At 39.6% G+C, this 12,729-nt stretch overlaps 1 protein-coding gene across 10 annotated transcripts in view; it reads right to left on the bottom strand.

Annotated features, from left to right (window-relative positions):
• KIF13A (kinesin family member 13A) overlaps nt 1-12,729 on the bottom strand; it is a 219,279-nt gene that overhangs the window by 66,934 nt on the left and 139,616 nt on the right. For all 10 annotated transcript variants that reach the window (XM_070405671.1, XM_070405675.1, XM_070405677.1 and 7 more), the window contains 3 exons: nt 10,363-10,450; nt 9,114-9,248; nt 8,214-8,326 (listed from right to left, as the gene is read on the bottom strand). In XM_070405671.1, coding sequence (XP_070261772.1) covers nt 8,214-8,326; nt 9,114-9,248; nt 10,363-10,450 — 336 coding nt within the window. The remainder of the gene's footprint in view (nt 1-8,213; nt 8,327-9,113; nt 9,249-10,362; nt 10,451-12,729) is intronic.

The raw sequence follows: 12,729 nt of genomic DNA, 5'->3' as shown, positions 1-12,729 counted from the left end.
GAATCCAAAGAGGACCAGACCAAGACACATCATAATTAAAATGCCAAGGGCTAAAGACAAAGAGAATCTTAAAAGCAGCAAGAGAAAAACATTTAGTTACCTACAAGGGAGTACCCATACGACTGTCAGCTGATTTCTCAACAGAAACCATGCAGGCCAGAAGGGAGTGGCAAGAAATATTCAAAGTGATGAATGCCAAGAACCTACAACCAAGATTACTTTATCCAGCAAAGCTATCATTCAGAATTAAAGGTCAGATAAAGAGCTTCACAGATAAGGAAAAGCTAAAGGAGTTCATCACCACCAAACCAGGATTATATGAAATGCTGAAGGATATTCTTTAAGGGATAAATACCACATGATCTCACTCATTTGTGGAATATAATGAACAACATAAACTGATGAATAAGGACTGATCCAGAGACGGAGAGGCATTGATTGGACTGTTGGGCCCTGGAGGGAAGGTAGGGGAGGGTGGGGGTAAGGGGGAGAGATCAACCAAAGGACTTATATGCAAGCATATAGGCCTAACCAATGGGCATGGACAACAGGGGGGGGGGGGGGGGGTAGGGGATAACGTGGGGATAAGGACACAGATGTAATATCTTAATCAATAAAAAATATATTTTAAAAAATAACTTCAGGTTTTCTCACTGTGCAGGATATAGTAAAACACTGCTGCAGTTAAATATTTTACCCTTTGTTCTCCCTGAGTGATCTACAATAATAATCTGCTTCGAGTTGATAATTACTGCTGTGTTGCTGACAATTACCTGAAAGAGAAGTTGGGGTGCTTCACTGGGCTGGAAAAAGTTTAGCTAAATCAGAAAGCAGGTCTAATTAAGCAAGTTTATTCTATATCTATAAAAGGCCAAGTTGACTCGTGCATGCATGATACATATAAAGCTCTCACTGGCACCAATTGCACATGTGTGTTTTGATCTCTCATTGTTGATCATGAATTTGGTTGACACTTCTATTATAGAGAAAGGGTGAATAGTGATATTAAAATATTTCTTCTAATTAATTTCCTTTTAAAGTGCACAAATTCATGCACCAGGTCACTAGTTTATAAATAGACTAGAGGCCCAGTGTGCATGACCCCAGACCCGCCACACTGCGCCATAAGACCAAGACCTGTCGTGCCAGGAGACCCATAATGCACCTCCTGGTGACCGGTCATTTGGTTGTTATGGTGTTATGGCCACTGGCCTTTTATAATATAGATAACCATGCTTTAAGATTGAAATTCTCAAAAATATACCTATTTTTATCAATGGACAATTTGGGATAAAAAAGACAGTGAAACTTGGGCGGATAAAAAACAATATGAAAGCTGCTCTAGTATATACAATCAATGAGAAAAAAAAGTCATAATTCAACTATTTTTTCTTCTTTACACGTTCCTCCAACCTACATAGCTTTCTAACCACCAGATTCCTGCCTTTAGGAGTAGATATTATGTGATATAAGTTATCTGTACTCTTTTGGATGGATTTCAAATATATTATTTTACCTATTTTTCCAAAGATCTTTTTCTAAGATCATAACTACAGTGTTTATAAACTTCATTAGAGTTAGCTGTATACAGACATACCTTGGAGATACTGCAATTTCAGTTCAGTTTATTTGAAATAAAGTGAATCGTAGTATTTTTGCTGCTGGAGGGTCTTGCCTTCAATTTATAAAAAACCCAACATCTATGAAATGTAATAAAGCAAAGTGCAATAAAACAAGGTACACCCATTTCTCCATCTCTTTCTACTTAGATTCTGATCATCTTGAGGCCATGGTTATTCTATGGCAATTCCTTCATCAATTACTGTGCCTGGCTTACAGAAAGCACTCAGTGTTTGTGGAGTAAAACAGAGTCTATAATACACTGAAGAACAGAACATGGACCTCTTTCTAAAAAGGACTAATACAACCATCACTGGTATGCTCTGTGGCTGCTGGCCCAAAATCCCCCAACCCCTTCTTATTAACAGAACCCTCATTTTATTGGGAAGGATGTGTCAGGCTAAAAACTCTACTTTCCAGAGTGCTTTGCAGCTTGAGGAAGCCATGAAACACAATTCTGGCCAATGAGATGTGGGGAGACATTACTGGGAGGGGCTTTGAAGGAAGCTATGTACTCTGGATAGAAAAGGTACAAGATTCAGCTGACAGAGCTGGTGGTCCTTTATCCCTTTCCTTTCCCCTTCTTGTTTGCAACACTGAATGGTAGAGCCATCTTGAGGTTATGAGGACAACATGAACACACACTAAGGTTAGCAGAGCTGTATGCCTGACAACATTTCTAAGGTTCGGTTTCAGCTTCTGAATTTCTGTTCAGTGAGAAAAATAAATACACCCTTTGGATCTCACTATAGCTGGTTTCTGTTGTTTACAGCAGAATGCAGCTCTTGGCTTTTAAAGAATTCCTTGAAAGATGACTAAATTAGTGAATTTGAGTTTAGTACTCCATAAGAGTGGGTAAGTCCCCACTCTTAAATGTAAAGGAGAAATGGCAAAATACAGGGAAAAGACAGTATCATCACCTGTCAAGAAAGAAAACCCTTATACCTATACCCTAGACCTCATTTCCACTCACCACCCTTTTCTGGTGGCTAATGCAAATCATTAAACTCAAATAATGCTCACCTAATGAGCTCACTTCCAATCTGGTTTCCATCACAATTGCTATGGTGTAATAATAAAGTATATACTAACATTTCCAAAAACAAGTTATTTTGAAAATATGTCCTGGAGATTTTAATATATGTTAAACCTAGAATTCTGTCATCAAATAAGTTCAGGAAATAAGTTAGAGTTATATGGTATTCATTACTCAGGTCTTCTCAGAGCTTTACCACTGTGAATATCCAAAGGAAGGTTTTACTAGGAGCCTTTCTCAAAATTATTTGTCCAGGCCTCCTCTTCTTCCCAAAGCCACTGGAGGAACTAGTATTTCACAAAAATGCTTTGAGAAACAGGTAAAAATGGCACAAGCTCCCAAATATATGGGAACTGTACCCCAAGGAGCAGAATTTTGCTCTGTCCTTTATGGGTCTCTCATGTTAAATGTAAAGATCTTTATTCAGATTTTTCCTGCAATGTACAAGTGTAAATATACAAGGATCTCTGACTGCTCTGGAACAATGAACAGAAGCAAGCCATTTTTATTCTCCTTAGGTACGAGTTCAGGCAATACCCATTTAAGTGGGGTTCCCAAGAGGAAATGAACACCAATCCTCCTGGAAAGTCTTCAAGAAGGAGAAAAGGAGGACTGAGTCACATGAAACATTGGAAACATTAAGCTTGTAAGTTACTATATTATTACAAATTATATAACAGAACCCTAGGAGTGTCACATACTAATATCTCTAGCACAAGTTCACTAGAACCCATTTTTAGAGATTTTCAGTATACACTTTATTATTAACCACAGTAATTGAAATGGAAGCGAGGCTGGGAACAATCCTCATTAGATGAACGTTGTTTGCATTTAAGGACTAGCCATTGCTGAGATTAAAATGGAACCAATTTCAATGACATTCCTTGGGGCATTAGAGAGTGTCCATGATCTAAATGAGTTCTCAAGGGAGCTGAACCAGCCAGATGCCAGTAGAAAGAAAAGGTTTCCTCATTCAACCCTCCATAGACAAGCGGAGCAGCAGACTGATTTTTCAGATCAGTCCCCTGTGAAGATGGTCTGCAGATGACTATCAAACCCTGAACAGGCTGTGGCGGTGAAGTCACACAAGCCTTAGCTCTAAAAATGAAGGAATCCTGCGCTTTAAACCTCTTAAGAGCTTAAGAAGAGATGAAGCTCCTAAATCCACAGCCCATTAAGCATACACTAACGTCTGTGTGATGCCCCTGACAGGTCTGCTTAAGAGGATTATTAATGTCCCATCAATAGAAGACCAAATAGGAGGCTGACAGAAAGCTTAGAAAACATCAGATTTTTCTTTAATTTTAGCACACAATTGGGTACTGATTTTAAGGCTTAAAAAGCCATTTGTGGAACGATCAGGCAGCGTTTCAATTTATTATATTATTTTACTTTATTAGTACACACTTGTATAGAGCTTGCTATGTCCTGGGCACTGTCATAAGTACTTTGCAATGAGAAACTAATTAAATCCTTTTAATAGCCCCACTCGTAGGGTTGTGTCCTCATCCACATTTTACAGATGAGGCCACTGAGGCACATAAAGGTCATAAGGCTAGTTTCTATAACCAAGAAACGACAGTAGCTGCTCTAGAAGCCCCCCTGATCTTCCAGCTGTATTGTCACCCGTGTTCCCTGTGCAAGCGTCTATGGCACTTAATGTACTAATGCTGCCCTTCCAAGGGGGCTCCCACTGGACCTTGAAGTCCCTGGGGCCAGGGTCCCATCTTATTCACTCATCCCTGTATCCTTATGCTCAGTGTTTAAACCATATTTTCCAAATGGATAAAAAAGTGCAGCTCCATATTGCTTATCTGTAACTCTTGGGGCTACATGTGTCTTAAAATTCAGAATATTTTGGATTTTAGAAAGTTCACACACTATACGTGACCACTGGTGGGATCTGGGACAGCAATCCATAGTAAAATACATGAACAATTCTACAGGTAAACTTATGAATAGTAACATTAAGTAAGTAATTAAATAAAGATTAGAAATATAGATAAAGACTAGAGATAGCCAAATGAGAGTTTACCAACAAGTGTGCTATGAAGGAAAAAAGCACTTTGGGAGTTTTGGGGTTTTGGAATCACAGGTAAGGGATTGTGAGTCGCAAGTTCTATGAAGGCCTCTAACACAGTTGTGCAGATTGCAGCACTGTCTTACTGTAAAAAAAAAAAAAGAATGCTCCGTTCATTCAGTTACTACGTACTGAGGACCATGCCGAGAACTTGGAGGACACCTGGTGGAGACCTGGATCCATACTGGGCTCTTGGCACATAAGTGCCAACTCAGGGAGATTAGAGAGATGTGGGACTAAAGAAGATAGCCCTGGACTAAGGCTCAGGAGAAAGGGTTCAGAGGGAGTTCCACTCCCTTCCAGCCACTTATTTTGGGGAGAGCACAAGACCAATTTGACAGACATCCACAGACTAGGAAAGGTGTCATAAAAAATAGTTCCATGCTTAAATGCTGGGATATATGGCATTTCTCAAGGTTATCCAGTCAAAAAATACTCTTTTCTTTCACTTTTTCAAATCAAATGTCTTACTGTTGTCCCAAACTATGCCCTCAAGGGCAGTAATCATACTGCAACAAATAATCATAAATGTAGAGGCTTAAAACAACACAATTTATCTTATAGTTCTGGTGGCCAGAAGTCCAGAATGTGTCTCATTAGGCTAAAATCAAGGTGTCAGCAGGGCTGCACTCCTTCTGGAGGCTCTGGGGGAGAAGCTGTTTCTTTGCCTTTTCCAGTTTCCATAGGCTGCCCACATTCCTTGGTTCATGGCCCCTTCCTCCATCTCCAAGCAAGCAAAGGCCACTGAAGTCTTTCTCATGCTGCATCAGTCTGACTCTGACTCTGGTTCTCCTATCTGCCTCTGTCACTTGTAAGGAGCTTGTGATTACATCAGACCCACCTGGATCATCTCCCCATCTCAAAATATTAATAACTTAACCACATCTGCAAAATCCCTTTGCCTTGTAAGGTAACATGTGCAAATTTTTGGAATTAGAACCTGACGTATTTGGCGGGGGCGGGGGGGGGGGGGGGAGGGAGCAGTGAGGCAATATTCTATTTACAACAATATCTAAATTCCTTTTGCACTCCCAGCATCTACTGCAGCGCCAGACACATAGCAGAGGCTTAAAATGTCTCATTCATATTACTTAAATGTCTCCAACCATCCGTTTCCTCATTTTTAAACAGAGATTTAAAAAAATACCTAGAATGAACCTTACATGAAATAATGCATGTGAGACTGGCCTGAAAACTATAAAGAAACCTAAATATGATGATTATATCCCACAGACTAACAGCAGGGGATACACACATCCATTTGTGAAAGTGCTAGTTTATATATATAAAAGGCTAATATGCAAAGTGTCTACTCGGGAGTACGACCAGGAGTTTGATCACTCGCTATGATGTGCACTGACCACCAGGGGGCGGCGAGGTACATGGCAGGCGACCAGCTGTGGTGGCGGCAGGGCGTTAAGGGAGCAAGGGAAGGAGGAGGTGGGGAGGCGGGGAACCTGATTGCAGGCCAGGCCTAAGGACCTTACCTGTGCACGAATTTTGTGCACTGGGCCTCTAGTATATAATAAGGAACGACAGCAGGATGCTAAGAAAATCCCATTCAATTCAATAAGTCATTATGGAAAAGAGTCAGGTGCTGGAGGATCACAATCATGTTATGGCCTTGAGGTAATCCAGTTTGGGATACTACATAATTCAGTGTCCAAATCGAAGGAGGCAATGGTAATATCTACTCCAGAACAAAAGTATTAATCAGAACTTCTTTCAGGCAAACAGAACACATGGTCACCCCAACTACAGCACAGCGGTGAGCCTGGGCTCTGCGGCCAGATTGCCTGTCCCCAAATCCAAGATCCACACTTAGAGCTTTGTGACTCTGGACACATTAAGTAACTGCTCTCTGCCTTGGTTTCCTCGTCTGCAAATGGAGTAACAGACCCCTTTCACAATGCTGAAGTGAGGACCAGATGACTTGCAACACAGAACATTCAGGATAATGCCTGGCACGTTGCAAGAGGTCAATAAGAGTTAGTGATCATTATACTTCAAGGCCATATTCTAAATTCCCACAATTCACAGCATAGAATCTTCAGCGTTTCCCCACAATCCCAGCCGGCAGGCAAAGGGCTGGTATGGCTCAGCACCAGCAGACAGGTCTCTAGGGCAGCTGATAGTCTCTTCCTTGGTACCTGCTCCCTCACACTCCCGTTTCTGCTTTCCCATTGTGGTTCCTGAGCTCATTTTGGAATGCAGAGCAGTAGTGCCAGCCTGGCTCCTAACATGCTTTGTCACAAAACACAGCAAAATCCTTTGTTATTAGAATGGGAGATTAACTCCTAAAGCAGCAGTCTTTGCAGTGAGTATGCCTATGTCCACTGGAAAGAGGGGGTGGTATTTTACTTCTAATTTTAAACTGGTGTAAACTAAAATTCTAATCTGCTAACAACATTTTAAAATGCCAGCTGTACAGACATGTTCCTGAATATATTAACTCTTGTCACCTTCTGTCCCAAACAAACCCCAAGTTATATGTTGCAAGACACATATATTACAAGTACAAACTAAACTGCTTTCTGCTGAACTTGGCATAAAGATAATGATTATACTGTTTATATGAATTATAAAAACAATAGCCACAACAATTAATTTTATTCAGTGCATACTATGTGCCAGGCATTGTTCTAAGCACATTGTGGGCATTTAATCCCAAACAATTCCATGAAGTAGGTGCAGTTATTATCCCCATGTTACAGATGAGAAACATGAAGCACGGAGAGGTGAAATCACTTGCCTATGATACTTATAGATGCAGTAAGTGGTGGAGGCAGGATTAACCTCGGGCAGTCTGGCCTGAGTGCACCCTCTTAAAGGCAAACTCCACTCCCTCTCCTGCTGGAAAGCAGGGAGACTTCCTGTTGCACAGCAGGAGCCACCTGGGACACTGCACTCCTGGAAGACAAGTCCTCACTGTCTGTGCCTGTGCTGCGCGCTCAGTGAGGATGCCTTCATCTCCTTTGTCTCCCTGGCAAACTCCTACACATCTGTCCCCCTCTGCTTCCAGCCTTCCCTGCTCACTGGGCACCCTGTAGGTCCTCAGGGCACATAGTGAGATTTCCGTTTGGCAGTTATTCAATAACTGGTAAGTGTTGTTGTTTTTGAAGTACTGATGTTTAAACAGTATTAGCCTTACGAAGAGATTCAAAGCAGACTTTCTTTTCAGCATAAGCTCCCTGAGTTAATTTACTATATGATTTTACTTATGGAATTGTGATTTGCACTTACCTAAGTCTACATTACAAACAATGATACACTAAATATCTGTAGAATGTTTGAGCAGGTTGAATAACTTGCTCGTAGCTTGAATAACTTCATGCACCTTAATTGAGGAGGCTGTTGTTTTTCCTCGACGCAGTTTACTAAAGCGGATAGACTCCAAACCGCCTGTGATCAGAGCCGTCTGACCCCCAACACACAGGCCACTGGATGCGATGCTCCAGGGCAGCACAGGCGCCTTACTTGTTAATGTTGCTGCCTTCTTTCAGTCGCTCTCCGGCGGCTCCTGTTTTGGACACTCTTTCGCTTCCAGCCAGGTCCACCAAGCTGACCTTACTGACTTTCTCTCCAGAGTTCTGGGTGCAGGGAACAGAGAGAAACAACGCATGTGAACACAGAAACCGAATCATTTCTCCATATATGTCAGCACTGTAACTGAGAGCAACCGAGCAGCCATCCGCTACAGAGAGGCTAACGTCTCAAGATCTGAAACGGTCAGTTATCTGGACTAGCAACTTATAGTCAAAATTTAAGTTGGTGCGGTACTGTAGCATTTTGTACGGCAGCTGGGAAGCAATCCAGAATGCACCCAGGAAGCTGGAGATTTTACGTGCCTATGAGGAAATACTAGGGCTCGAGGATTCCTGCGCATTCAGGTCAAACAGCTCTTCTTTTGAGAAAGTGCTCTTTAGGCTAAATGTTGAGGTTTCCTCTTTAATATCCCTTAATGACAGAGAGGTAGACTCAGCTGCTTTTAGGTGAGTTTCAGTATGAAAGAATACATATTAAAAGCTGTCTGGTGACATCATGATGCTCTTCAGAGAGTTCACACAAGAAATTCAATTAAAAAGAGTTATATATAGGTTGTCCTCAAAAATGTATACACACATTTAAATACATATAAAGTTTGTTTATTAAAATACATTTCATTTTCAAAATTGAGCTATCAGTTGTTAAAGTGTGTATACATTTTTGGGGGACACCCTGTATTAAGAAAGACCTAAGAAATTAAATGATTTAAGAAAGGTACGTAGAAGAGCCAGCACAAATTTTTCAGCTGCTAAACCCAACCACGAAACACATCACCCATGCAGATATTTTAAGATGTTTTACTGCCAGCAAAGGGTCTGCCCAGTCCCTCACCCCAGACTGCAAGTCATAAAGTGTCTGTGTGACTATGATGTTGAACACGGCGTGCGAGCGGCTACTTTCTTCATTCATGTTGGTAGCAGCTACCGTCCGAGACTTATTTCCCTCAGACATCAGTGACTCAATATCCTAAAGGCAAAGCACAAGGAAAACATTATAAGCAAAAACATATGACCACAGTCCTGCCCACTAGGTGTATGTATTAATTATGATCCTCTGACGCATTCGCCACCACCCTTTCATAAAAACCTCCGCCCTCCTTAACCAAGCATGGTTCAGCTTCCTCCTTCCTCGGTGCTTCCTAGTATATGAAATGTTCCCCCTTCTTTCTTACCCACAACTGTCTTCTTTCTCTGTTAATTAGCAATTCTTTCCTTTGCAAGTTACTAGGGAACAAAAGAGCTAATATTTATTGAGCACTCCAGACGTGCAATAATGGTGATTATCTTACTTTATTCGAGCTCTTTGGGCTTAACAACTCTCGCTATTTATGCTCACTTATTTGCCTCTATCCTCCAACACTATGGTTCTCCAGGGAATTTTCCTTATTCATCTTTGTAGACCTGCCTTACAACACTTGGAACCTATGGATTCTTATGCAATGTTTGATGAATGAACCTTATAAGGAAAGTATTCACAAGGACACTGAAGTTTGCAGAGTGATCACTCCAGTAAGTCTAGTACCCATCTGAAAAATGTCTTCATTTAAATGGCTAGAGAGTTACCTCATAGATTAATTTTAGTCATGCTGAGTGATGACAGGATAGGCACAACACAGAGATAGCAAAACTAAGTTTAGGGTTGTATTCGCTCATTCATTCATTAGCTTTCTTCAGCAACAGGTAGCAGTTTGTGTTATGAGATTTCCAAAGCAATGACAATAAAAACAAAGATACAACATCAAGTCAGGATGTAAGAAGGCATAAAAATCAAGAAGTAGGAAAATGGAGAGAGGACTGATTCCGAAAAATAGAAGAAACAGAAGAGTGAAAAGTAATGGAAACTAAGGCAGGGGACCCTATCAAAGAGAAAGGGTTGAGTTAAATACCAGATACTCTTTACATTTGAGGAGTGTGATGAAAGGCCCTTTCTTTCTGTTTGGGGTGTGTTGATACAGGGTTTTGGAGACCATGAATGATATCAATATGCTATAAAGCTTTCACATAAAAATAAATTCAATATTACTAACATACTTCAATTTACTGTCAGTTATTTAATGACATTTTAAAACAAAAACACTTACCTCAAAACTAGTGACAGCCAGTTGGGATAAACCATCTACATATGGTCCCAAAACTTTATGCTCTCGAACTTTAAGAGACTGTCTACTCCTTCAGGAGAAAGAAAAAAGGAATGAATGAATCGGACAAAACTTGGAGGCTTTTCTTTCTTTTTAAGTATTCATGAACCAAGATGGCAGTTTCGAAATAATTTTTTTAATAATAAAAAAATGTCCTAAAAGCTACTTTATTTAGATCAGCAAGACAGCATTCTTTTCCAGAAATGTCTTTTATACTCTGACTTCTATTTAAAGTAACTTGCTATTTTAAAATTTCTATCTCCTCTTCCAAACTAAACAGCTGGCACACAGAATACTAGGTTAGGCCAACTTGCTTTAGTAGATGAACTTCGCAGGAGGAAAAAAAAAGAAGACAAGGCGAAGCACATTCCAGAACTGAATTTAACAACTCAAGGCTATTTCATAAATAAGCACATTCTCAGTAAATAATATCTTAATATTTGGACCACACAGTAAACAATATTGAAGTGTTTTGTTTTATTTTTAATTTTCTCTTCCAAGTCTATATTGATTTATGCTGCTTCGATGCTGACAATTTCATACAGAAAGTGATATTACAGCACAGCAGTTGCTTGCAGTTACTGATATTTATCCTGCCTTTAGAATTGCCTCTGCTGGTGAAGATTTTAGGGCTCTTTTAAATTTTAAATAGCAAACATGGTTTGGGACCCATTTGAACAGTGTATCAACAGGTGATTGAGATGAAAAGCAAAGCGACACAGATTATGACTATATTGTCTATGTCAGTCATCTTTTTCATGGCATCAGATATCAATCACCTTTCAAATCAAGAGTCAGTGCTTAGCATCACTCAAGTGTGGGAAAAAAGATCTAAGAACCACTGATGCTTCCCAAGGCCTTCTAAGAACATTTTAGATTTCCCACTTAATCTTACAACCCTACAAAATAGGTATTACTAACTTTAATGATGGCAAATTCAATGTGACAATGAGCAATTCTTCTATACTCTAAACAGGGACAGACCAAATGCACACATTTACAAGGGCGACTTTGATGCACACAGACCCAGAACTCAGCTCACTCTGCTTGCACAACCAGAGAATCTTTAATGCTACTCATGAGCCAGAAAAAGTCAATTTAGCACAATATCAAGTGCCTGTGATGGCGTCTGACATCTGGAATTCGTGAACACTGCTGCTGGGAATGTGAACTGGTACAATCACTTTGGAAAACAGTCCCACAGTACCAAATAAAGTTAAAGATTCAGTATCTTTATCTTTGACCTACAATTCCACCCCTAGATGTAGTCCTTAGAAACGCATGCATTTGTACACCAGGAGAACTGTACAAGAATGCTCAGAGCAGCACTGCAGTGGTAAAAAGTGACAACTACACAAATGACAGGAGATGGGATAAATAAATTATGGTATAATCATACAATGCAATACTAAAGAGTAGTAAAAGGTAATGCCTTATTACTTAATATATCAAAATGGGGGTAAATAAATTATGGTATAATCATACAACGCAATACTAAAGAGTAGTAAAAGGTAATGCCTTATTACTCAATATATCAGAATGAACGAATCATTGAGTAAGTCACCAAAGGACACGTATAACTATGATGTCACACACAGTTAAGGATTATGCAAAAGTATGCATTAACTTTAAAGAAGAGGAAGATAAGAAGGGGTAGAGAATAGAATGAGATCCAAGAGGAACATATAGGAGGCTTCAAAAATATTGGTCATGTTCTATTTATTAAAGAACATGTAGGATAGTCTTTGGTTTTATTATTCTTTATATCTTACATGTGTTATAAATGTTCTTCCACATGCATTAAATAGTTCATAAACATTTCCTATGACTGGGTTACTCTTTACTACCCATAATTTTGATCTTATACCTTCGATTATAACCTTAATTATACAGCTGCTAAAAGCACTTAAAATAGTTTTAATAACAAGAGAAAGTGTTCATTATGTTACACAGAAAATTCAGAATACTGAATTATATTTAGAGAATGACTTCAACACACACACACCATAATTTGAAATACAGGATCAAAATGCACCAAAGTATTAACAGTGGTTATTTTTGAGTGGTGGGATTATAGGTCATTTTAATTTCTTCTTACATATTGCCCATTTTCTAAATTTTATAAATATATATTCCTTAAATCAGTAAAAAACATTTAATTAAAAAAAGTTAATGGCCCTCTCCTTCTATGAATCAAACTCATTTTGTTTTTATCACCTAGTTTTTTAAAAATACAGATGCATGGGTTTTCCCCTATGTCTACTGAATCCTAGCCTATGTGGGTGGGGCTCAGGCCGGTGTATCTTTAAA

The sequence above is a fragment of the Myotis yumanensis genome, unplaced genomic scaffold (assembly GCF_028538775.1).
Source record: "Myotis yumanensis isolate MYYU_CA2020_CCGP unplaced genomic scaffold, mMyoYum1.0.hap1 SCAF_2, whole genome shotgun sequence".
Taxonomy (NCBI): domain Eukaryota; kingdom Metazoa; phylum Chordata; class Mammalia; order Chiroptera; family Vespertilionidae; genus Myotis; species Myotis yumanensis.
The sequence above is the reverse complement of the archived record's forward strand: the minus strand, read 5'-3'. Positions and strand labels throughout refer to the sequence as shown.